The sequence below is a fragment of the Mesoplodon bidens genome (assembly GCF_964165515.1).
Source record: "Mesoplodon bidens genome assembly, chromosome: 1".
In the NCBI taxonomy this organism is placed as follows: domain Eukaryota; kingdom Metazoa; phylum Chordata; class Mammalia; order Artiodactyla; family Ziphiidae; genus Mesoplodon; species Mesoplodon bidens.
In genome coordinates, this window is record NC_138176.1 from 199,376,306 (window position 1) to 199,402,373 (window position 26,068).

Genomic DNA, 26,068 nt, shown 5'->3' on the forward strand with positions numbered 1-26,068 from the left:
GCATTCTTTTTCCTAAAATGAAGTGAACACGTACCATGCAGGTATCACCAGGTCATGTTAAATAAAGAGTAAGAGGCATATTTTCAGTCAGCTTCCTGGGCTCTTCAGTGTAGTAAAGATGGACTTCAGATTTAAATGTTTCATTTTCTGCTGCCAACCTGACAGCCCTCCATGCTGCTGTTGTGACCTGATCTGTTGGCCTTTGTCTGTGGGTAATGTGGCTATCTTTAGGCAAATGTGTTCATGCAGCACGCCTGTATATTGACTGAGTGAATCTTTGCAGGAGGGTTGAAGTAAGGGAGAGATGACACTTTAGCATTATCTTCTCTAAGGAGACGTTTTCAGGTTGCATTCCTTAATTGTATTGCCAGGTACTGAAATCCTTTCTACTGACAGATGGCTCTTCTTTCCCCCAGACTTGCCAGATCAAGTGCTAAGGGTTTTCAAGGCTGACCAGCAAAGCCGATACATCATGATCAGTAAGGACACCACGGCGAAGGAAGTGGTCATTCAGGCCATCCGGGAGTTTGCTGTGACCACCACCCCAGATCAGTACTCACTCTGTGAGGTCTCTGTCACACCAGAGGGAGTGATCAAACAAAGAAGACTTCCGGATCAGCTTTCCAAACTTGCTGACAGAATACAGCTGAGTGGAAGGTAGACGTCATCTATCCTGTTGGATTTATTTACCCCATCCTTAAACCCACATCACAGTCTGCTGAACGCTTTCTAAGGGTTTTTAAAATAAGTTGCGGATTAAAAGCAAGATTCTCCCCATTCACCAAGCATTGCCGTATCAAAGGAAATGCACACAGTAGACTATTGACCCCCTTGCAAGGATCTCTTAGGAGCTCGTGCAAAACAAGGGCGCTGTGACCTGACTGTTGTCGCTGCCGGCCAGTGCTCATGCTCCCATAAGGACGCACAGGAGGGCATCTCCCTTCTCCTGGCAGACGCACCTTCACAAACACATCTTCCACTAGTATCCTCTGTCACCCGCTCCTGCCTGCTGGACTTTTCCAGGAGCTTCGTTTGTTTCTGTGGAGATGTCTGTGGCAGTGTGGCTGGCTAAAACTGCCTGTTATTTATTGTTCGACACTATGAAAAACCCTTCTTAACTCTGGGACCAAGCTTCATTTGCCTCAGAGTGTGGTCTTCTGCTGCTTGGTCTTCAGAGCGCTTATATCACACAGTACTCGTAGGAAAATATTGTACGGGATCTTGTCAGCCTCTTGCATGGTGTTTCCATTGATAAAATGTAATTGATAGCCTCAAATCACACATAAGGGAAAGTTGAAAAAGTAGTTCAGTTTCGGCTCTCGTACAATGACTAGATTCTGCACTTACTGAAAATTGTTTTCATAAATCACGTTTTTTCTTTTTTTCTCGCCGTACGGAGTGTTTCATTGTATTCTTGACTTCTTCGTGTTATGCATCTAAACCTGGCTTAATTCATTCAGAGCTTCTGCTCTCTTGCTGTCAACTATAACTTCCTTTGTCTTCTTCACTTTCACTTTATTTCCAGCCCTGACACTAGTGGGTAGGGTTGTTTTAGGAGGCCCATTGTCTCGTTATCATTTGAATGTGCATTGACCTGTGTGTAATCTTGGTGGAGTTCTCCGAATCTCACTGAGGTGCAGAGTCATGATTCACAGTCAGTATTCAAGAAAATTACAGATGGATTCAACATCATGGGCTTCATGAGTAATCAAAACTGAGAACGTGAAATCTGTGAGTGTCAAGGTCCCAAGGTCTGTGTCTTTGGCGATATATGCAGAAGGCCAGTTTAGCGGGACCACCCCTCTCATTCTGTTTCTTCCTTTATGGAATGTGTCTTAAGGAGAGCATCTTTGTATAAAATCGGGGAAAAAAAAAAATCAGAGGGCAAACATCTAGATTATGTTTTTGCCAAGTCACTTAACAGAGAGAAAGGAGCGCTAACCCCGAGTTTTCTCTCTACAGCTGGTGTACATCTTTGGGAGCCTCCGTTTCCTCATCTGACAAATAGGAATAATACCTGCCCCACTTACTTGGAGGGTTTTCATGAAAATCAGATATTTGAAAGTTAAAATCTATTTTAGGATCGTTCTCCTCATAGGATCAAATAGAGGGAAATAGCTTATAGGTTTCTTTGGTATTTGAATAAATAGGTAAACTTGGATTGATCAATCTTTCCTGCTTCCTTCTGCAGAGCTTTTTTCATTATTTAAACTGATCATTTTTTAAATTTAGCTATTTTCTGTCCTGTTTAGCAAAAAAAAAAGGTAATCTAGAAGGCAGGGAAGGACAAGACAAAATGGATTGCACCTGGTACAGATGCAATACCATGTGATGCGTTAGTTTCCGTCGGTGGCTTCTGGGCCGGGTTCTGTGATCTGGTGACCTAGGAGCTGCTGCCTTCTCTGTCTGTCCTTCCATCATTCAGTGGAGTGTTCTCACCACCATTCAGTAGACAGCATCGTTCTTTCAAGGAGTATCGTGAGACTGCTGCTTAGACTCTGAATTCTGTGTCTCTCGCAGGTATTACTTGAAAAACAACATGGAGACAGAGACCCTCTGTTCGGATGAAGATGCTCAGGAGTTGCTGAGAGAGAGTCAGATCTCGCTGCTGCAGCTCAGCACCGTGGAGGTGGCCACGCAGCTGTCCATGCGCAACTTCGAGCTCTTCCGCAACATCGAGCCCACCGAGTATATAGATGATCTATTCAAGCTCAGATCGAAAACCAGCTGTGCCAACCTGAAGAAATTCGAGGAGGTCATTAACCAGGAGACGTTTTGGGTGGCCTCTGAGATTCTGCGGGAGACGAACCAGCTGAAGAGGATGAAGATCATTAAGCATTTCATCAAGATAGCTCTGCACTGCAGGGAGTGCAAGAATTTTAACTCCATGTTTGCAATCATCAGGTAAGAGCATATTTGTCGTAAGGTTCGATTCAGTTGGCAGATTTAAACACGTATCGATTGGGCTTCCCTGGTGGCGCAGTGGTTGAGAGTCCGCCTGCCGACGCAGGGGACACGGGTTCGTGCCCGGGTCCGGGAGGATCCCACATGCCATGGAACAGTTGGGCCCGTGAGCCATGGCTGCTGAGCCTGTGTATCCGGAGCCTGTGCTCCGCAGCGGGAGAGGCCACAACAGTGAGAGGCCCGCGTACCGCACACACACACAAAAAAAAAAAAAAAAAAAAATCTCTTGTAATGGATGGACCTAGAGATGATCGTACTAAGTGAAGTAAGCCAGACAAAGACGAATATCACATGATATTGCTTGTATGTGGAATCTTAAAATATATATATATATAGATATATAAATGAACCTATTTACAAAACAGAAACAGACTCACAGATGTACAAAACAGATGTATAGTTAGCAAAGGGGGAAGAGGTGGGGAAGGGATAAATCAGGAGTTTGGGATTAACATATACACACTACTATATAGAAAATAGATTACCAACAAGGACCTACTGTACAGCACAGGGAACTCTCCTCAGTATTTTGTAATAGCCTATAAGGGAAAAGAATCTGAAAACGAATAGATATATTCTTTTTATATATAGATTAGCTATATATAGATATATATGTGTGTGTGTGTGTGTGTATGTATATATGATGAATCACTCTGCTGTGTATACCTGAAACTAACACAACACTGTAAATCAGCTATACTTCAAAAAAAATTCTCTTTTATGCTGATTTAAAGCCCAGAAAATCTATATTCACCACGTTTTCAGCTCTGTGACTTTGGGCAAATTATTTGAACTTCTCTGAAAGTCAGTTTATTTCTCTATAAAGTAACAGTGACCCAAAGAGTTATCAAGTAGACTAAATGACACAATGTATGTGGAGTTCCGTCAGCCAGCACAAAGCAGGGGGATGCCTAGTAAATGTTACTTTTCTTCCCTTTTAAGTGCTTAGACTGAGGCTGGAAGAAAGTGCAGACTGAAACAATGAGCAATATTGATGTTGATGGTGATGATTCAGTTAGTCACTTTTTCTGTCTAGGAGTTTGATCATGCTTTTATTGGTTTTTTTTTTACGTGGTGTATAGTTGCTTTACAATGTTGTGATAGTTTCTGCTGTACAGCGAAGTGAATCATTGATATGTATACATATATCCCCTCTTTTTTGGATTTCCTTCCCGCTTGTGTCACCACAGAGCATTGAGTAGAGTTCCCTGTGCTCTACAGTATGTTCCCATCAGTTGTCTATTGTATACATAATATCAATAGCGTATACATGTAGATCCCAATCTCCCAATTCCTCCCCTCCCCCCGCTTTCCCCCTTGGTATCCATATATTTGTTCTCTACGTCTGTGTCTCTATTTCTGCTTTGTAGATAAGATGGTCTATACCAGTTTTTTCAGATGCCACATATATGCGTTAATATACAATATCTGTTACTGTTCCTGTTCTTATGGCTTTTGTTTCAGTTACTACTCTAGGATATTTGTCCAGTCTGTTTTATCAAACGGCTGCTTGGCACCAAGCACTTTATGTATGGAGATGAAGCAAGGAAACACAGCCCTGCCCTCAGGACACCTGGCATTCCAGTTGTTTTGCTCACAGTAAACAGACCAGGAGGGTGTAAAGGGAAAAAGAGTAAAACCCCTCAGTGCTGTCCCTGGTTCCAGCTTCAATTCTCATTGCCCAGAATTATTAACACTCTTATGAATCCTGTACTTTGCTCTGCATACACAGCATTCACACAGAGCTGTTACATGTTAAGAAATAAACAACGTGCTCTTTTACTTACTTCGTAAGGATGAGTCATTTAATTTAATACCACTTTTCTTTTTTCCCCCTCAGCGGCCTAAACCTGGCACCAGTGGCAAGACTGCGAACCACCTGGGAAAAACTTCCCAATAAATACGAAAAGCTGTTTCAAGATCTCCAAGACCTGTTTGATCCTTCCAGAAACATGGCAAAATACCGCAATGTCCTCAACAGCCAAAACCTACAGCCTCCCATCATCCCCCTGTTCCCGGTGATCAAGAAGGATCTCACGTTCCTTCACGAGGGTAAGTGTAAGTTGGAAGATTTCTGTCTCCACTTGTGGAGACATAGGGTAAATGCCATGTGATTCCCTTTTCCTTCTTTGCCAATTACAGGGAACGACTCCAAAGTCGACGGGCTGGTCAACTTTGAGAAGCTAAGAATGATTGCAAAAGAAATCCGTCACGTTGGCCGAATGGCCTCTGTCAACATGGACCCTGCCCTCATGTTCAGGACTCGGTGAGTGTGTCACCCTCAGCAGTGCTCGCGGGGTTAGAGAAGGTTGAGCTTAGAGCTTCCTAGTAAATGAGAAGATTTTGAATAGGCCTGCCTGTAGCATGGTGACATGTACCAGGGTGTGTGGGGAATCTCTGTCGAGCTCTGATTTGGAATGACTGTCTGATTCCACATCCAGTGCACTGTGGACTGTCGTGAAAACAGTTGGTCCCTCAGACATTTTTCATTGAACATGAGGCACAGCTATTTTTATTTTTCAGAACACTGACTTGCAGAGCTAAAAGGTGTAATTGATAGTATGAACTAAAATATATAAACAATATGAACAGTATTGTCTCACTGTCCACACAAGGGATTTAGCTGTCAGTGTAGCCGAAAATGATGAATCCAGTGAAGGAGAGAACAAAAGTCTTTAGAACCAAATATTTACATATGTTTGTCTTTTGAGCCAGAAAACGGTTGCTGGTCAAGTTGTTTGTGTGAGGAGGTTTGTGGGCTTCTAGTACTGCTTGTCCAGAAGTCTAGTCCTTTCTTTCTGAGCTTGTGATCTCTCTGTCTCTCTCTACACCCATGCTTCAACCTCCACGGCTCTCACTTACAGGAAGAAGAAGTGGAGGAGTCTGGGGTAAGTGGCGGGGACACTGCACACCCACACTGTTCTCGTCCCGCTCGTGGCATTGTTTTCTTACCTGCTGTGTTTTCTGATGCTTTGCATTTTTGCATTTTTTCCTAACCCTCTTGCTCTAGCAGAATTTCAGTTGGCAAACTGACTTCAAGTTTCATCTACTGGGGCTTTTGCTTTTGAGGTCATGACCCAAGAGAGCTGTGAAATGATTGATGATTGTTCTGGGGAACAGTAGGCCAGGCCTACTCCTGAGCTTTCAGAAAGACTTTATTTTAATGTAATTTGTGTGTTTTGAAATGAGAAAAATCTAACCTGGGGTGAGGGGAGAAAGGATGTCAGAAGGAAAACTTGTGCAGTTTAAATACTATTGCACAGATTTTTGAGAAGTAAATATATGTAGTACAAAAGGTGCCCCTCGGTGTTAAAGCTAGATTTTTTACAGCTCAACTAACTACTGTTTTCATCCTATAAACCAATTCTTTTCAAAAATAATTCTTAACAACTCATGTGCTAGTTTCCATACATGTGTTTTCACATTTGCATGACCATTTTATTAACAGATTGACCATATTACTTGACGAACTCACTACATTTAACCCAAGCAATAAGAAAACAATCGTGAACATTGTAATTTCTTTAAATTTATATAAGACATCCTCTTTAAGAGAAAAAAATTTATGTCACTCTTAATGATTGCAACTGTGTGTTTATCCTTGCATGAGCTTTTACATATAATCATTATTACTTGCTGGCTTCTACGAGAGAGCTGCCTTGAATGCTCCATAGAGGCGAAAAGTAGAATTTTCTAGTTGGAACAGAACAAGTGCCAAACATATATGTGTATGTAGAGTGTATGTAGGATTCTTTTTAAACTTGAAAAAAATTGTTTTGATCTGTATGATTCTATATTTCTTTGTAAAGTTTACTTACCAGAATGAGGCATGTGGCCTTTTGAACGTAGACTATTTGTAGGCATCTCGGCACGTTTCCAGTAGATAAAGTGATCCCACGCTGGAGCGAGCTGCAGCTCTACCTTTTCGTCTTCCAGGTCTCTCAGCCAGGGTAGTACAAACGCAACAGTGCTAGACGTTGCTCAGACAGGTGGTCACAAAAAGCGGGTGCGTCGTAGCTCCTTTCTCAATGCCAAAAAGCTTTACGAGGATGCCCAAATGGCTCGAAAAGTGAAGCAGTACCTGTCCAATTTGGAGCTGGAGATGGACGAGGAGAGCCTTCAGACGTTATCCCTGCAGTGCGAGCCGGCCACCAACACATGTGAGTTTCTCCTTAAGGTGGCTGCCGGGTCCGGCTGAAATGCAGATTGGTTTCCTGTGCCGATAAAGCAGGGCTGGGCACAGGGGGAGCTAGCATCCTGAGACACGCTCGCCTTTCCCTTGAAGGCGGCTCTGGGGACCACACGGCACTGTCCTGGGCTGAGCCCCGTCCGTGCCTAGTGGGGTTCGCATGGGGACCAAGACACACCGTAGGCTTCTTCGGGGTGACTGGCTTTGGTTTCACCCCGACGCAGCCAGAGTGCCGTCAGGGGACACCGGGACAGGTGCAGCTCCCATTTGCATCCCTGTTTTCTCACAGATACTTGCCAAGTGATGGGCAGCCTGGGAGGGGCACAGAGCTAGGTGTGCTGGCTGCCTCTGACCCCCTCAGCCTGGCCGGCACTTGGCAATGAGTTCAGCTACCGTGTAAGGTAGGAATTCTCCACAGGGAACCACAGCTCAGCCTAATGTATAGCTCCCCAGCCTTTGAAAATCTGGCCAGGCCAGAAATGGGGGCTACTTTCTCTTTCTCGGCATCCATATTTGTAAGGCAGAGGCATTTTCCATTTAGGACACTTTGGGGTCTTTTATGGGCAAGTTTGAAGATACTTTCTATAGGGCTTAAATGTTAGGTAATTTGAGAAAGAGTCAGGTTATCAGACTTACCCAGGACACTCTTAAAGCACTGTGTGTTATGGTGAAGAGTTTGTCCTCAAGAGGCAGATTGGGGGCTTCCCTGGTGGCGCAGTGGTTGAGAGTCCGCCTGCCGATGCAGGGGACACGGGTTCGTGCCCCGGTCCGGGAAGATCCCACATGCTGCGGAGCGGCTGGGCCCGTGAGCCATGGCCGCTGAGCCTGCGTGTCCGGAGCCTGTGCTCCGCAACGGGAGAGGCCACAACAGTGAGAGGCCCGTGTACCGAAAAAAAAAAAAAAAAAGAGGCAGGTTGGTCTGAGTTCAGATCCTGTTTGTTCCTTGTACTACCAGTGTCACCTTAGGCCTGTTACTTGAGCTCCATTATGTGTAAGATGGGGGAAGGAAGTCATTGAGTTGTCTTGAATATTAATACACTTAAAATATAGCATTTAATTGCCCTGTTAAATTGGCTTGCTTTCCATCTGCCATGGAATTATACACTCAGTACGATACTCAAGGAGTATTGGCTGCTATTAGCAACATAGATAATTCTACCCCATTGGAGAGAGAATTTGATATTGAAAAGACTGCAGCTAGTATCATCTACTAAATGAAAACTAAGCTCATATATGTCAAGACATTTTGGGTGCCATTTTAGAAAATAATTCCTAATGGTCTTCCTGTTGTAGCTTGTATAATAGATTTGTGTTTTTCATAGACGTACGTACAGCGTACTGAGCTATCCACATTTTTCGTTTCTTTTTAAATGTGGTACTTGAAACAGTATCATCTCTCGAGACGTCTTGTTTCATAAAGTGAAGAATCTTGGTTCTGTCGTGCCTTCTTTCTGTGACGGAGGCTCTCTCCCTGCCCGCCCCTGTTTCTCTCCTATATCTATGGGCCACAGGGAAAAATAAGATACATATTTCAGTGTTCTAACTGTGGGAAATGCTCATGCAGTTCTAAAAGTATCCCTTGTGTGGCCACTAACCTCTTAAACTTCTCGTTCTGTTTTCACGCCAAACAATTACCAGTGCCTAAGAATCCCGGTGACAGAAAGCCTGTCAAGGCCGACACCTCCCCGGTGGCCCCCAGGGCAGGGCTGCAGCCGAAGCCGCCGCCACAGGCTCCGCAGCCGTCACAGAGGCCCAGCCCGGGGCTGCAGCTTCCCGCAGTGCCCCTCTATCCTTCGCGGAAGAAAGTGCCCCTACGGGATCTCCCGCCTTTCGGTAGGTGACTAAGTTCGCAGGTGACTAAGTTCGCACACACTTTTTTTTTTTTCCCCTCTTAATTTACTTTCTGTTGAAGTAGAGTTGAATTACACTGTTGTGTGAATCACTACAGTCAGTTAATCTTTGACCAAGGAGGCGGGAACATGCAGTGGGGAAGCGACAGTCTCTTCGCGAGTGGTGCTGGACGGCCGCGTGCAAATCAGTGACACGCCCTCGCGGCAGGCGCAAAAGCATAAACTCACAATGGCTCACAGACTTCAACAGAAGACAGGACACCATGCAACTCCTGGAAGAGAACACAGGCAAAACATTCTCTGACGTAAATCGTAGCAGTGTTTTCTTAGGTCAGTTTCCCAAGGCAATGGAAATAAAAGCAAAAAATAAACAGATGGGACCTAATGAAGCTTACAAGCTTTTGCTCAGCAAAGGAAACCGTAAACAAAATGAAAAGGCAGCCTGTGGGCACTTCCCTGGTGGCGCAGCGGTTAAGACTGCACACTCCCAATGCAGGGCGCCCGGGTTCGATCCCTGGTCCGGGAACTACATCCCACATTGCATGCTGCACCTGAGAGTTCGCATGCCGCAACTAAGGAGCCCCCGAGCCGCAACCAGGGAGCCCACCTGCCACAACTAAGAGCAACACAACCAAATAAATAAATATTTTTTTAAAAAAAAGAAGAAGAAGAGGCAACCTGCGGTCTGGGAGAACATATTTGCAAACGATGTGACCGACAAGGACTTAACTTCCAAAATATACAGATGGCTCGTATAACTCGACTACAAAAAAACAAACAACCCACAACCCTCTTTTGGCACTATTCATTCACTGCCTGCTTCTCAGACTAGGAAACAATACTTATCACGGGTAACTTCATCTGGTATACTTGAGTGTCCCTCTGGTTGTTCCCTCTTTGTAAGACATTAATGTTCACAAAGTTAAACTTTACTTTTACCAGTGGGAAGGACTGTTTTCATAGAGCATCTCATTTAATCATGCTCATTTGTCATAGCAGTGGAGGCAAGGCATGCTATGGGGGAGTTATGCTATTACTCATTTAATTTTTAACAAGTACAGAAGCTGTTTTGTCCATAAACATTGTTTAAACTAGCTTTGCCTTATGATCAATGAGTTGCTGGAATTTAGGCGGAATATTTTTAAGTGAAATGATTTGTCTGGAGGTGAACTCTCATTTGTTGAGTCACTGATTCTGTAACTTGGGAGGAAAATACAGTCAGTTTGTGAATGTTAAAAGTCCTGCCAAAGCAGGACTTCCCTGGTGGTCCAGTGATAAAGAATCCGCCTTCCAATGCAGGGGATGGGGGTTCAATCCCTGGTCGGGGAATTAAGGTGCCACATGCCGTGGAGCAACTAAGCCCATGAGCCATAACTACTGAGCCCGCGTGCCACAACTACTGAAGCCCGCGCGCCTAGAGCCCGTGCTCCACAACAAGAGAAGCCACGGCAATGAGAAGCCCACGCACCGCAGCAAAGAGTAACCCCCGCTCGCCGCAACTAGAGGAAGCTCGCGTGCAGCAACGAAGACCCAATGCAGCCAAAAATAAAAAGAAAGAACTATTCACATTGTTCCCCCATCACAAATGAACTGAATTACTGTTCCTTTGTCCACTGTTTTGTTTTTAATTATTATTATTATTTATTTTTTGGCCTCATTGCGCGGCATGTGGGATCTTAGTTCCCCGACCAGGGATTGAACCTGTGCCCCCTGCAGTGGAAGCGTGGCATCTTAACCACTGGACCGCCAGGGAAGTCCCTCTACTGTGTTGTTAATATTCTTATATTCCTAAGTCCCCTGCAAGCCGACCTCTACTGCCTCTTTTCTGTCGAGCTTCTGATGTGGACACAGACTGTTAACCCCCATGTAGGTGCACCTGATGGAAAGCCATCCCCACCCCCCTTCCCCAGAGAGACTCTCTCTTCAATATTTTTAGGCGTATTTGAATTTATGACCTTTAGAATGCGGATGGGATAGTCATGTGTCTTCTTAGGATAGTTTCACATTTAAAGTCACAGAATATAAAATAGTAACTTAGAGATGCTGAGCCCACCCCCATTCATGAAATAAATTTTGTTTGAATACTTCCTGCATTTTTTACTTCAGTGTCTTCGTCATCCCTAGAACTACTTTTGAAGTGAAACAGATTTTTCTAAGGCATAGCATCTTCACATCCATCTTCACTGTTTGAAGGCAGCACTTTTTAAATCTGTGTATGATGCTGGCTTGGAAATCTTTTCCAAATCAAAGCTATTCATTGGTGTAGCTTTACTGTAGCTGGTATTTTCATGTACCCTGTATATATCAGTATCTGCACATGTAATTAAAAGATTACTTGAAAAGCCATTTTTAAAAGATTGTATTAAAGTAGTATCGAACACTTACAGGTGTTGAGGTGAAATGAAGAATTAAATCTCTGTTACATTTCATTGCCTCCTTTTTAATGGATTCTGTTAAGTCTGAGAACATAAAAAGTAACATTCACTGAGGTAGTATCAACCTCTAATGCCTTCCCTCAGGTCTCTTTGTTGTTCAGAATGAGGTAATTGAGACTGCCTTATAATAAGGCTTAGTAAACATCTCTTAATGTGACTCCCTCATTCCTAAAAGTAAAATTTTAGGGGAAAAAAATCACCTGATATTGGCACATGGAATCCTTTTTCTTCCACCCTACCTCATCCGACTTGATCCTGCACTTGGCGCTGCGCTAGATGGCTTCCCTCTCCGCGCCCTTTTACCCCACTCCTGGAAACCCTCCCCGGTGGCTTCCAGGACCCTTCTGGGACCCCGCACTCTCTGGGTCCCCTCCTACCTTCTCTGTCATCCGCTTACTGATCAAATACTAGCCTGATTTCTTAGCGCTCCTTCGGTCTCTTTTCTCGCTACTTCCTTTTGGCTCTTGGCCCTTGACTTTCCATCCATCACTCCCACGTCCCATGAGCTACCTTTTCCCACACCACCAAAATACCTGTTTCCAACCCAAACTTGAGTTCTGATAAATATTCTGAGCTTCGCCGCTCTCATCCTAACTCAGATTTCCAGATCGTCTCTTTGTTTCTTCATCGCTGTCTGATGTATTGTTGAAGAGTGTGGTGGTCAAGGTTTGGAACCCAGAATGGAATAGCAGCAGCAGCCTTTCTAGTCCTCGGCAGGTGTCAGCGGACACATGGCGGGCACCTTGTGCCCCCTGTGATCTCACTGTTTATGCGGGCAGAGTACAGAGACCACCGAGCCTGGAAACAACCTGCAACGACATGTGACATTCAATCTTAACACAAAAGAAGTTGTTTTTGTTCTTCATCATAGTCTTTCCAGTCTTGGAAATGCATATTGAAATCATTTTCTTTCTCTTACAGGTATAAACTCTCCACAAGCTTTAAAGAAGATTCTTGCTTTGTCTGAGGAAGGGAGCCTGGAGCGTCACAAGAGGCCAGCAGAAGACACGATATCGAATGCGTCTTCCCAGCTCTCCTCCCCACCGACCTCCCCGCAGAGCTCGCCAAGGAAAGGTGACTGGGTGACTCTTCTTCTCCTTCATGGGGACCTGTGCTTTCAGCAGGGATAAATTCTAGTTAGAGATTACATCACTTCTGACATTAGAGTCGTTTTAAATGACCTTGGGAATTCGCTGGCGGTCCAGTGGTTAGGACTCCACGCTTTCACTGCCAAGGAGCATGGGTTCGATCCCTGGTTGGGGAACTGAGATCCTGCAAGCCACACTGTGTGCCCCCCCCCAAAAAAAAAAACACCTGATATGTAACACCCAATGGATTTTTTTTTCCCTCAGTTTATAAATTTGGAAGAACTTTGGTACTTTTTAATATTATAGTTATAAATAAATAGTGTCAAGCTTATATAACTATATAAGCCCTTTCAAAAATTCATTTTTTTACTGATTGTAAGTGTGGAAATAATTCTTTTTATACTAACAGTTGTTCTAACTAAATATGATTACATAGCATTCAGCACAGAGTAGAGGCCTATAAAAACATAAGAAAAACTAATATCTTCCTGATTTATCTTTCATTGTGTTAACATGAGTCTTGATTATCTTTTTGTTGCTATCTTGTTTTATTTTTAAGGAGATTAAATTTTAGGCACTCAAGCTCTCCTTCTGATATTAATGCTTTCTTATCTTAAAATACTAGATAATTTTCCGCTGCATAACCTCGGGGTTACTTTCTCCCCTACCCTATAATTGAATGGGCGTAAGTAAGCCGGTAATAAACGGCCAGGACAGTTTTCACTAGACGAGGCCACCGGCACAACAAATACCTTTCCTGCTTTCCTTTTCAGCTGTGTCAGACATGTGTGCGTTCTATGTGGGTATCAGTCTCTCGTCCTTGTTCAGTGGGTGCGTCTGAATTCTTCTCTCGTCCGTCGTTGGGTGGCAGTGGCAGTCAGCTGAGATCCTTTGGCTGCGGGCAGTTGGACTAAACCAGCTCCCCGTCTTCTCATGGAAGTGAGAACAGTAGCAAGAATAACAGTGCACCACGGACCTATGGGGTAGATGGACCAGCAGGAAAGAGACGGGAAGGGGTCATCTCATTAGTTGAGGAAAATGGGACGATTCCTCCCCATACCACATGCTCCACCTGAGGGATGATTTTTCTAGAGATTTTTTTTGGGGGGTAGACTGTTCAGGGAGGGTTTGAAATCGTGTCTGTCAGAACTTGCAGCGTGGTTTATACGAAGACATTTCATAGATGAACACATGAAATCTTATCAACATCTGTGCGACTGTTAAAAAAATAAATCAGGAATTCATAATTTACTGAAAGGATGGGGAAGTACTCTTCAGAGAGTAAATTAGCAACATTTAGGTGCTCTAGATGGCATTTTTTTATTAGGTTTTCATTGGGTACGTATAATCATATAAAATCAGTATTTTAAGTAACATGAGATTCTTAATAATGTAAAAAATAAGTGAATACTGAGAAAGGAGATTTGGATTTTTTTGTGAAAAATGTCAAGACAAGCCTCTCTTCCTTTGTGACTTTCAGAATTATTTTTAGTAACAAAGAGTTAAGAGTCCTTCAGGCCAAAAAATGGACATCTGTTTAGACATAGTGATGGTCCAGGGAGAAAAATGGAGATTTTGTACATTATGTCCTTCAAAACAATTGGCTTTCATGTGATTTATCCAGTATATTATTAATGCTGAAAAATCAAATGGCAAAAATCCAAAGATATCTTCTTCAGGTCTTATTTCTTATTCATACATGTCCATTTAAAATTATAATGCAGGGGGCTTCCCTGGTGGCGCAGTGTTTGAGAGTCCGCCTGCCGATGCAGGGGATGCGGGTTCGTGCCCCGGTCCGGGAAGATCCCACATGCCGCGGAGCGGCTGGGCCCATGAACCATGGCCGCTGAGCCTGCACGTCTGGAGACTGTGCTCCGCAACGGGAGAGGCCACAACAGTGAGAGGCCTGCGTACCGCAAAAAAATATATATAATGCAGGGACTTCCCTGGTGGTCCAGTGGTTAAGACTCAGTGCTCCCAATGCAGGGGGCATGGGTTTGATCCCTGGTCTGGGAACTAAGATCCCATATGCCTCACAGCGTGGCCAAAATAAATTACTTCAAAAAAAACCAACAAAAAAACCCCAATATTAAAAAATAAAAATAAAATTATAATGCAGATCTTTCCAGTGGAGTTATTCTATGCTGTAAAGTTCTAAAAGTGAAAACTCCATTGAAAACAAAATTACTACTGACATTTCAGTTTGAGAAGGAAACCATACTTTTAAATATCATCCTGGTCATTCTTCATAGTTTCGTTTACATAGACGAATGTAGTATAATTTATAGTTAAGAGAGCAGCGTCGAGTCGTGCCGTGATCCAGTCTGCATCCATTCCTGGGTCATAGAACAGTGTATTCTTTTTTCCTCTCTAAACTTTCATTAAACACACTAAACTGCATTTGAGTAAAACTCGACTGTAGCTCAGTCCCCAAGTAGAGTGTTTTCTCCCCAGTTCCGTGGTGGCACCTGTGGCCTGCATTCTGGTTTTGCGTCTGCTGAGGAGACGTCAGCTGGACGCCGTGAACCCTCGGTGTCTAAGGAGTGATGTGTTTCCCACGCAGGCTACACTTTGGCTCCGAGTGGCACCGTGGATAACTTCTCAGATTCCGGCCACAGCGAAATCTCCTCACGGTCCAGTATCGTCAGCAACTCCTCCTTCGACTCGCTGCCCGTCTCGCTGCCTGACGAACGGCGCCAGAGGCCACCGGTCGGCACTGTGGAGACCAGCCTGGCCACAGGCCGGCTGGAGAGGCGGCCGGCGGGGGAGCCCGACCAGTGCAGCCTGGGGTAGGGGCTCGTCCGTGTGCTCGCCCCTCTCTTGCACATGTGCGGGGCTGTTTACGGGACGCCCAGGGGTGCTCTCGCATCCCGGTTCTGGTGTTCACCATTTCCCGATCATGAAGCACCAGGCAGGCTGCTTTCCCAGTGAGGTCTGTTCTTCACTGGGACACATTTGCTCTGCGCTGAGGGCAGGGGTTGACTCAGGCCAATGAGCTGCTTTCCCGAAATAGTCAGATTGTAGTGAGCACTGTAAGGAAAGTGCTCCTCTACTGTAAGCAGGTGATTGCTCTTTTCCCCCGTGTTGATATTGTGGTGACGTCACAGGGGAGGAAACTGGACAGGGCCGAGTGGCCACTGTCGCTCAGTCTAGTGGAGCCTGATCCTCTTCCTGGAAGGAAAGGAAGCCGCCTTTCTAGGAAAAAGTGGTTGCGTTTTAGCACAGAGTTATTAGTTAACAATCTTGCCCTTTCCCCTCCCACTTCTCCTTCCCCCTCCCCCTCCCTCCCCTCCCCCTCCCTCCTGTCCCTCTCCCTCCCCTCCCCTCCCTCTCCCTCCCCTCCCCCTCCCCTCCCTCCCGTTCCCCTCCCCCTCTCCTCCCCTCCCCTCCCCTCCTCTACTCTCTTGTCCCCTCCCCCTCCCCTCCCCTCTCCCCTCCCATTCCCTCTCCTCTCCTCTCCTCCCCTCCCCTCCCCCCTCCCCTCCTCTACTCTCTTGTCCCCTCCCCCTCCCCTCCCCCTCCCCTCCCATTCCCTCTCCTCTCCTCTCCTCCCCTCCCCCCTCCCCTCCTCTACTCTCTTGTCCCCTGCCCCTCCCGTCCCCTCTTTCTTGGCCCCCCTCCCCCCTGCCCTCCCCTCCTCTTCTCTTTATTATTTTTTTCTCTTTGTTTCCCATTGGCCGCCTAGGACCTGCGCACCGCTGTCTGAGAGCCGGGGCCTGTACGCTGCAGCTACAGTGATCTCTTCTCCCAGCACAGAGGAGCTTTCCCAAGACCAGGGGGACCGAGCCTCACTTGATGCTGCTGACAGTGGCCGAGGGAGCTGGACATCGTGCTCCAGCGGCTCCCATGATAACATCCAGACCATCCAGCACCAGAGGAGCTGGGAGACGCTCCCCTTCGGGCACACTCACTTTGATTATTCAGGGGACACCGCAGGGTTATGGGCCTCAAGCAGCCATGTGGACCAAATGATGTTTTCCGACCATAGCACAAAGTATAACAGGCAGAGTCAAAGCCGAGAGAGTCTTGATCAAGCCCAGTCCCGGGCAAGCTGGGCCTCCTCCACGGGGTACTGGGGAGAAGACTCGGAGGGGGACACGGGCACAATCAAGCGAAGGGGGGGGAAGGACGTTTCCCTCGAAGCTGAAAGCAGCAGCATGATGTCTGCGACCGCCGAAGAAGCCAAGCCCGTCACCATGGCTGCCCACGTGGCCGTGCCACCCAGCGCCACCAAGGGGCTTATGGGTAAGCTGACTGCGGGCTCTGTCATGTCTGGGTCGTGGCTGCACCCTGACTTATTTCAAAAGTAAAAGCATGTGTTTGCTTTTTCCCCTCATCCTGCCCCACCCATGGCCGTGTAGGCCTTCCAAGTTAGCAGCACCCTCAGGATTCTGAAATGAATGGTGGTTAAGACCCCAGGTTCTGTGGTCAGGTGCTTATAAATACCCTGCAACCCTCAACCTTCCATGCACTGTGGGATCAGTAGGCTGTCCTTATGGGTGTTATCTGCTCTAACGTTGATCTTCTCAGCTGAAAATTATCAGGAAGGATGGCCATTCTCTCTAGAGGAAGCATATTTTTTTGTTTAATTGGAACTGTTTTAAATGTTTTACTATTGTATTTTGTTCCCTTGAATTGTATTTAGAACTTTACTCTTTGCATATTTAAAAATCTTCTGTCGATGTTTGTTATGCAGGTAAATTTTTCTGTGCTAGACAAATTCCCTCCGCACAGGATAGAACAGGGAGGAGGGTGGTAAGAGCTAAGGTAGTGAGTCAGAGCTGGTGAGTCAGGCAGGCTGGTGGTCTGAATCCCTGCTTTGCTACTTTCCTAGCTTTGTGACACTGGGCAAGGCACTAAACAGTGTCTGTTTCCTCATCTGTAAAATGAATTTAATAATTTCTACCAATGCAGTTGCTATGAGGTTTAAACGAAATCTCTGCAAAACACTAGTGCCTAGTTAGCAATTCATAAGTACACAAAAGACACTATCACTTTGCTGCTGCTCTTTCTGTTGTGAAGTCTCTTATGCTCCTTTAATGCTGTTGGGATATGTTCTCTATGGCATGTTCATTGTCTGTATAATTAAAGTATAGGGATACATCATAGGATACAGAGTGAGAAATTCTGGAATATAATCTTCACAGACATCACTTTTATTAGTAGGGAAATTGTAGTTATTTTATCACGTAGTCATGGGTGGATGTCAAACTTAATATCTTTTCAAGATGAATAAGGAGAAGACAGTTAACACCTATTCTTAGGTTGCAACTTTTAAAACTTTTTTTTTTAATTGAAGTATAGTTGATTTACAAAATTGTGTTAGTTTCAGGTATACAACAAAGTGATTCAATTATATATTTTTTTCATATTATTTTCCATTATAGGTTATTACAAGATATTGAATATAGTTCCCTGTGCTATATAGTAAATCCTTGTTGTTTACCTATTTTTATGTAAAGTAGTGTGTATCTGTTAATCCCAAACTCCTAATTTATCCCTCCCCTCTTTTCTTCCCTTTGTAACCATAAATCTGAGTCTGTTTCTGTTTTGTATATAAATTCATTTGTATTATATTTTAGATTCCACGTATAAGTGATATCATAAAACATTTGTCTTTGTCTGGCTTACTTCACTTAGTATGATAATCTCTAGGTCCATCCATGTTGCTGCAAATGGCAATGTTTCATTCTTTTTTATGGCTGAGTAATATTTCATTGTATATATGTACCGCATCTTCTGTATCCATTCATCTGTTGATGGGCACATGGGTTGCTTCCACGTCTTGGCAATTGCAAATAGAAAAGCACTTTCTTTTTTTTTTTTTTGCGGTACGCGGGCCTCTCACTGTTGTGGCCTCTCCCGTTGCAGAGCACAGGCTCCGGACGCGCAGGCTCAGCGGCCATGGCTCACGGGCCCAGCCGCTCCGCGGCATGTGGGATCCTCCCAGACCAGGGCACGAATCCCTGTCCCCTGCATCGGTAGGGGGACTCTCAACCACTGTGCCACCAGGGAAGCCCAGAAAAGCACTTTGTTTTAACAAACTAATACACACAATTTTTATTGCAAAGGAAAGAATGATTTAAGTTCCTAACAGTTGAGTCTAGAAAGTTGAAGATAATAAAACTTTGCTTTTATTTGCCTTTACAGATTCATGTTTTAAGTCGTGAAATTAATATAAAAGGACTTCAAGAAATATACATACCTCACATACACATGGTTTTAAGTTTTGAAATTTGCATCATTTTTTGTACTATTCTTCCAAATTTATTGTGATTCCCTTGTGAGGCCCAAGACTTGAAAGTAACCTGGGATTGATTCTCTGCCTGGTGAGGGTAGATGGCCCAGCAAAGAAGAACAGCCCGCCTGGCCCCCGGGTCAGGGAGAGGGGAGGGAACCGCTGACAGGCACCACTCCGGTGTTGCAGGCGTGGGACTGGGTGCCTTTCTGTTCCCTTTGCTCCCTTTGCGTGTTTCCAGTAAACCCCAGGGTTGGGCGTTAGCCTGGTTACTGCGTGACAGGTAGAGTCTCTCTGCGGCGACCCGGTGAGTTACAGGTACTTAGATTGCTTAGTTTTGCCTGTGCCGCCGAAGATGGCCCGGTGCGTGGCGGGTTTGGCGCACGTCCTCTCCCGCCGGCACCCTGCCCTGCGCACAGCCCCACGTGCCTTTCACCGTGGGCGCTGTTCCTCTCAGTCCTCCTCCTTCCCGATGAGCGCACGTGGCCTGGGATGCGCTCCCCCAGCCCGATGCTGACCGAGGCGCCTTGTCTCTCCCTCCCGCAGCGAGGAAGGAAGGCCGCTACCGGGAGCCGCCGCCCACCCCGCCGGGATACGTGGGCATCCCCATCACCGACTTCCCCGACGCCCACCTGCACCCCGCCCGGAAGCCGCCGGACTACACCGTGGCGCTGCAGCGGTCCAGGATGCTGGCCCGGCCGGCCGAGACCCCCGCCCCGGGTGGTGCCAGGCCCGCCCCGCGGCCGCAGTGGCACCGGCCCGGCGACGACCCGCGCCCCGGCCCCTGCGCGCCCCCGGGCCTTGCCGCCGAGGAGGACGGTACATGCGCTTCCCCCAGAGGCCCTGCTTCCCGCCCGGGGTTCCACGCTCGCCCCCCGCCTTGCTGCCAGCCATTGGGCTGCGTTTTGCTTTTTCCGAAGTGGCTGGAGAAATAACTAAAGATTTCGGAGGGGTCCCCTGTATACCGTGTGGGCATGGGTGCATTTCCCTCCTAATCCTCGGTTTTCTGGGAAAATGCTATGAGCCCCAGATGAAAGTCTGGCGGAAAAACCCACTTCTCTAGAGCTTTTTTGCCTTCTCTGTACGCGTCCAGCTGGCCGTGCTGGGGTGAGGTTGAAGGGGGAGACCATGCCCCACTCCTTCCTCCTGCTTTTAAGGTTTGAGTTTAACATGTTTTGTTCTGGAAATAATCATTATAGGAAGAAGCAAAACACAATTCGTGAAAACTACTTATAATCCTGCCACTTGCAGATCACTTCCATTAGCATTTTGTTATATATCTTTCTAGACTTTTTTATATGTATACGCGTGTATATTATTTAAGAAGTCATGTGTTGTTTTATAACTTTTTTCAGTGAATTTATCATTCATGAGTTTCCAGTCAGTAAATATACAATGTATTTTTCTGGTGGGTATGTATATTTAAAGATGTGCATCCCATATACTTTAAACTTTTTTTAAAATATAAATTTATTTATTTATTTATTTTTGGCTGTGTCGGGTCTTCGTTGCTGCACACAGGCTTTCTCTAGCGGGGGCTACTCTTCGTTGTGTGCGGGCTTCTCACTGCGGTGGTTTCTCTTGTTGCGGAGCACAGGCTCTAGGCACATGGGCTTCAGTAGTTGTGGTGCACAGGCTCTAGAGCACAGGCTCAGTAGTTGTGGTGCACGAGCTCAGTAGTTGTGGCTTGTGGGCTCTAGAGCGCAGGCTCAGTAGTTGTGGCGCACGGGCTCAGTAGTTGTGGCTCCTGGGCTCTAGAGCGCAGGCTCAGTAGTTGTGGCACACGGGCTCAGTAGTTGTGGCTCGTGGGCTCTAGAGCTCAGGCTCAGTAGTTGTGACACATGGGCTTAGTTGCTCCGCAGCAAGTGGGATCTTCCCGGACCAGGGCTCAAACCTGTGTCCCCTGCATTGGTAGGTGGATTCTTAACCATTGAGCCACCAGGGAAGCCCCTTAAACTTTTTTATTATTATTAATCATTAGGTAGAAAAAAAGTTGAAGATCTTAGGTGACCTATACTAAGAGAACATAGCTGTGGTATTTTTATTTAGCATGTCGGTGAACATGTTCTCTCTAAGCACAAGAAAACGACTTGCTTGCTTATTGATTTTTCTTTTGTTTCTTCCTTTCTTTCGTGGTTGTGTCGGCAGAAGATGAACAAGTGTCTGCGGTTTGAGGCACGGGCTTCTCTGCACCCGTGTCGGCCACCCACAGGAGAGCACAAGAAGACATCCCCTAGCATCAGAGCCTTGGAACTCACACTCTGAGGATGGTGGACCAGTTTGCCTCCTTCCCTGCCTTAAAAGCAGCATGGGGCTCCTTCCCCCCTTCTTCCTGTCCCCTTTGCATGTGAAATACTGTGAAGAAACCGCCCTGGCACTTTTCCGCCTTGTTGCTTGAATGCACAGCGCAGCGTCTCCAAGCTCCTGTGGCTGCCTGCCACGTCACACAGCATCATTCCAGACTCCAAAGTCATCACCACCCATGAGTCACTCTGGCTGCACTTCTCCACGCCTGGAAGGAGTTTTTTAAAAAATCTTCCTTTTAGATTTCAATCCAGTCCTAGCACTTGGTTTCATTGGAATCGTGAGAAAAGCCAGCCATGGAACTACTTGGGGTCTTTAACCCACCAAGGAAGACAAAGGAAAACAATGAGATCCTTTGAGTACAGTGCTCGTCCGCTTGTTTACAGTGCCCTCCTCCGTTTTTGGGGGTTTTTTTCTTTTAAATGAGTTTAATGATTGTGTTCAGAGAGTAAATATTATATCCATTTAATGATTTTACAGTATTATTTTGAACCTTTAAGTAGGGTTGCCAGCCGGGGTTTCTCAAAAACCAAATATGCCGGACAGGGTGTGGTCACACCAGGGAGAGGGAAGGCTGGCCCACGGCCCCGCTTCCTGTGTCCTGGCCACACCTGGGAAGTGCCCTATCCTGGAAGCGTGAGATGTTAGCCAATTACCTAGATCCCAAGGCCCCCGGCCCCTCCTTCCCCAGGGGCTGGGGCTCTTCTTTACAACTGTTTGCACATGGCCGGGGAGGGAACTGGGACTCTTGCGTCCTGTGTCTGAGCCTATGGAGCACAGGGCAGTGTCACCCGAGGGCGTGTCCTGCTCCATCGAGACAGACGGCAAACCCCATGTTTTTTTAAATTATGTTTCTTTGATTTCTGTTTATTTAGTTTTAGGGATTCTCTTGCTTGTTTTCAAAGAGAAACGTTTATAACTGGATAGCATTGCAGTGAAAGCAGCTCGGGGTGTTGGCGCTAATGCCAGCCGTTCATACTGCTCCTTCAAGACAGCCTCCCCATATCGATCAATCGCCATGAGGGAATAAACAAGCCTTTAACGTGAAGTTGATCAAAAGATCCAAAACCCAGTGCGATCTGCCAGCCTTTGTTTGCAAGGCGGGTTGGTCGCCGAAGACCGACCCGTAAGTGGCTTTACGGACGCCAAGACGGAGAAGGCCTGAGTGTAGCAACCACGTGTTCACAGCTGCTATTAACCCCAGAAGGACTGAGATGACCCCTCCAGTCTATTTTTGTGTTGTTTTTGCACAGACTCCGGAAAAGTGAAGGCTGCCAATCCGAGTAGTACTCAGATGTGAGGAACTGCTGGTCTTGGATTTTTTTTCCATTAAATTCAGCTGATCATATTGATCAGTAGATAAACGTAAATAGCTTCCAATTTTAAAAGTCAAATTGCAGTGTTTTTTCACTGTATCAAAGCAATGTCAGTGCTTTATTTAATAATTCTCTCCTGTATCATGGCATTTGTCTACTTGCTTATATATTACATTGTCAATGATGCATTTGTAATTTTACACGTAAGATGCATTATTTGCCAGTTTTCTTCTCTAGGCTGTGGACCTCATGTGCATCTAGAAAGACAGAACTCTTACTCTACACAAGTTGCACAAATGTTATCTAAGCATTAAGTCACCGTAGAACATAGGACTGTAACCTCAGTTCGCTCTGTGATGTCAAGTGCAGAATGTACAATTAACTGGTGATTTCCTCATACTTTTGATACTACTTGTACCTGTATGTCTTTTAGAAAGACATTGGTGGAGTCTGTATCCCTTTTGTATTTTTAATACAATAATTGTACATATTGGTTATATTTTTGTTGAAAATGGTAGAAATGTACTATGTTTATGCTTCTACGTCCAGTTTGTACAAGCTGGAAAATAAATAAATATAACATAATGCCTTGCCTATATTCTTAATGACTCGTGCATGCTTTTTCTTACTGAAGCGTAAGAAAGCCCTTGGATCTCACTGCAGGAGCGAGTCCACAGGGCACTGAGGGTAGACCGACGATGTCGCCTAAAACTGCCCAAATAGCCTATTCTTTTAGGTAGCTTTCTGTTGATTCAGCGAAAAGAAATTGATATCATTCATGTTAACAGAAATTAATATCATTCATGTGTCCAGAATTCATAGTGTTTGAGATTCAGTGAAAAATTATGATACCACTATGTATCTATTGAATACGTAGCATTTGTCTCTGCCCAATTCTTTCCAATAAAAATCTCTATGGGACGTAATATTTTTGATTCCCAATATACATTCAAGATCGTGGCCACTAAGTTAAGAGTACAATCTAGCAAGTGATTTGGAACTTCTACATCAAATATCATTGTTCTGTCTACGAGTCCTAATGCGTGGTAGGTCTGAATAATATTTTGGTCTATGGGAAGGGCACTTATATTTTAAAAGTTGAGAATCAATTAAGCAGCAACCCTTTCGAGCACATTTTGAAATCAAGGATTATTTCTTATCCTCAAGCAGGTGTTAATAAAAGTCCCGTCCATCACCCACCCGGAAGCCACAGAAGGCGGCGTGGCAAGGATGTGGAAACACGAGCACGAAATGTGAGGAAACGTGAAGGCGTCTAGAAGGATGGCAGGCGTTCAGTCCTGATGCTAAAGGGAAAATGGCCAAACTTAAAACTCTTCCTGAGGCATTTGTGCTATCTTGGTGAGTAGATTTTGATAATCTGGCCACCAAAACAGTTTGGAGAATGAAAACCATTCCTGTAGCTTCAGCTGTACCTGTTTAGAAGGCAGGTGCCCCGTGTGGACACATGTGTTCCCACATGTCTGCCTCTATCGTCTGTTCACTGTAAAACCCTTCGCTCAGGGAAGCCCTATCACAACAGCAACCCGTGCTCTCCTTAAATTTCTGTCATTGAAAAAGCTTGTTTTTGTTTTGTTTTTGGCTGAGTTGGGTCTTCGTAGCTGCGCACGGGCTTTCTCTAGTTGCAGCGAGCAGGGGTTGCTCTTCGTTGCGGTGCACGGGCTTCTCATTGCGGTGGCTTGTTGCGGAGCACCGGCTTTAGGCGTGCGGGCTTCAGTAGTTGTGGCTCGTGGGCTCTGGTGGTTTGTGGGCTCTAGAGCGCAGGCTTAGTAGTTGTGGCGCACGGGCTTAGCTGCTCCGTGGCATGTGGGATCCTCCCGGACCAGGGCTCGAACCCGTGTCCCCTGCATTGGCAGGCGGATTCTTAAACACCTGTGCCACCAGGGAAGTCCCCCTTATTTTATTCTTAAAAAGCATTAGTGATGAGGACAAGCCCAAGTGTCCCCAGGAACAAGAGCACACCTGGCATGGTCACCTGCCACACGGAGCTACCCATGTCTCTTGGCCAGGATAACACTCGAGCAGGTAGTCCAACGGGTGCCTGAAGCAGACACAGGCCCACGTTTCCTGGTGTGCGGGTTGGACTCCCAGTGGCTTGGGGGCTGGCAGGGGAAGAGGGCTGGAGTTAGAGAGCAAGGGCCCCTTGGGTTTATCCTGGATTGCTCTCTTGCCTTTATGCTCCCAGGGTTAGTGTACTAGGGCTGCTGTAACAAAATACCACAGAAAGGTATTTTCTCATAGTTCTGGAGGCTGAAGTCCAAGGTCAAGTTGCTGACAGGTGTGGCTCTCCAGAGGCCTCTTCCTCGGCTGCAGATGGCCACCTTCTCACTGTGAGTGCATCCCTGGTGTCTTTTCTCTTCCTCTAAGGACCTCAGTCCTATCTATTATTTAGGGCCTCACTCTTATGCCCCCATTTAACCCCAGTGACGCCTTTAAAGACCCCATCTCCAAATATAGTCACATTGGGGATTGGGGGTCCAACATACAGATTTGGGGGGACACCATTCATAGCAGGGACCACTGAGCCACCAGAGAGAGATCTCAGGTTCCTGATGGCAGGAGCCCCCATGCGGCTCTAAGGAATGTTCGAAAGACACTCTTCACCAGCGATGGCCCTCCAGGCACCATTTCCCTCTGCTCGTGTTGGGTGAGATACTTAAAAACTGACCTGTGGTCCTTCACGTCTCTCGTAATGACCCCAGTCCTTTGTCTCTCCCCAGGAAACACTCTGCTAAGTCCAGGGTCTCCTTTGTAGCTGGTTTTTAGTATCACAGAGCCTTTCCTAAGTAGCAAACTTTTGGTGTATTTTTTGAAGAATTTTTTTTTTTTTTTTTTTTACTGAAGTATAGTTGAGTTACAATGTTGTGTTAGTTTCAGGTGTATAGCAAAATGATTCAACTACATATATTTTTTTTTCAGACTCTTTTCCATTATAGCTTATTATAAGATACTGAGTATAGTTCTCTGTGCTTGTTGTTTATCTATTTATATATAGTAGTGTGTCTATGTTAATCCCAAACTCCTAATTTCACCCCATTTTCCCCTTCAGTAACCATAAGTTTGTTTTCTATGTCTGTGAGTCTGTTTCTATTTTGTAAATAAGTTCATGTATATCATATTTTAGATTCCACATATAAGTGATATCATATGATATTTGTCTTTCTCTGTCTGGCTTACTTCACTTAGTATGATAATCTCTAGGTCCATCCATGTTGCTGTAGATGGCATTATTTCATTCTATTTTATGGCTGAGTAATATTCCATTGTATATATGTACCACATCTCCTTTATCCATTCATCTGTCGATGGGCATTTATGTTGCTTCCATGTCTTGGCTATTGTGAATAGTGCTGCTATGAACATTGGGGTGCATGTACCTTTTCAAAATAGAGTTTTCACTGGATATATGCCCAGGAGTGGATCATATGGCAACTCTATTTTCAGTTTTTTAAGGAGCCTCCATACTGTTCTCCAAAGTGGCTGTACCAATTCACATTCCCACCAATAGTGCAGGAGGGTTCCCTTTTCTCCACACCCTCTTCAGCATTTGTTATTTGTAGGCGTTTTTCGTAAAAGGTGGAGAGAGGTTTGCAAGTGCACAAACACACTGTAACAGTGTGAATGAGCAAGTGATGGCTAAGGAGGATGGATTATCATCACCTCGTG

At 45.6% G+C, this 26,068-nt stretch overlaps 1 protein-coding gene across 1 annotated transcript in view; it reads left to right on the plus strand.

Annotated features, from left to right (window-relative positions):
- The window catches only part of RAPGEF2 (Rap guanine nucleotide exchange factor 2), a 245,483-nt gene extending 222,514 nt beyond the window's left edge, over positions 1-22,969 (plus strand). The window contains exons 19-30 of the mRNA XM_081214612.1: positions 417-657; positions 2,521-2,904; positions 4,805-5,016; positions 5,107-5,230; positions 5,829-5,852; positions 6,901-7,124; positions 8,792-8,986; positions 12,360-12,512; positions 15,090-15,315; positions 16,212-16,771; positions 19,311-19,583; positions 20,913-22,969. Coding sequence (XP_081070738.1) covers positions 417-657; positions 2,521-2,904; positions 4,805-5,016; positions 5,107-5,230; positions 5,829-5,852; positions 6,901-7,124; positions 8,792-8,986; positions 12,360-12,512; positions 15,090-15,315; positions 16,212-16,771; positions 19,311-19,583; positions 20,913-20,938 — 2,642 coding nt within the window. The 3' untranslated portion in view covers positions 20,939-22,969. The remainder of the gene's footprint in view (positions 1-416; positions 658-2,520; positions 2,905-4,804; positions 5,017-5,106; positions 5,231-5,828; positions 5,853-6,900; positions 7,125-8,791; positions 8,987-12,359; positions 12,513-15,089; positions 15,316-16,211; positions 16,772-19,310; positions 19,584-20,912) is intronic.
- Positions 22,970-26,068: the final 3,099 nt, after the last annotated feature.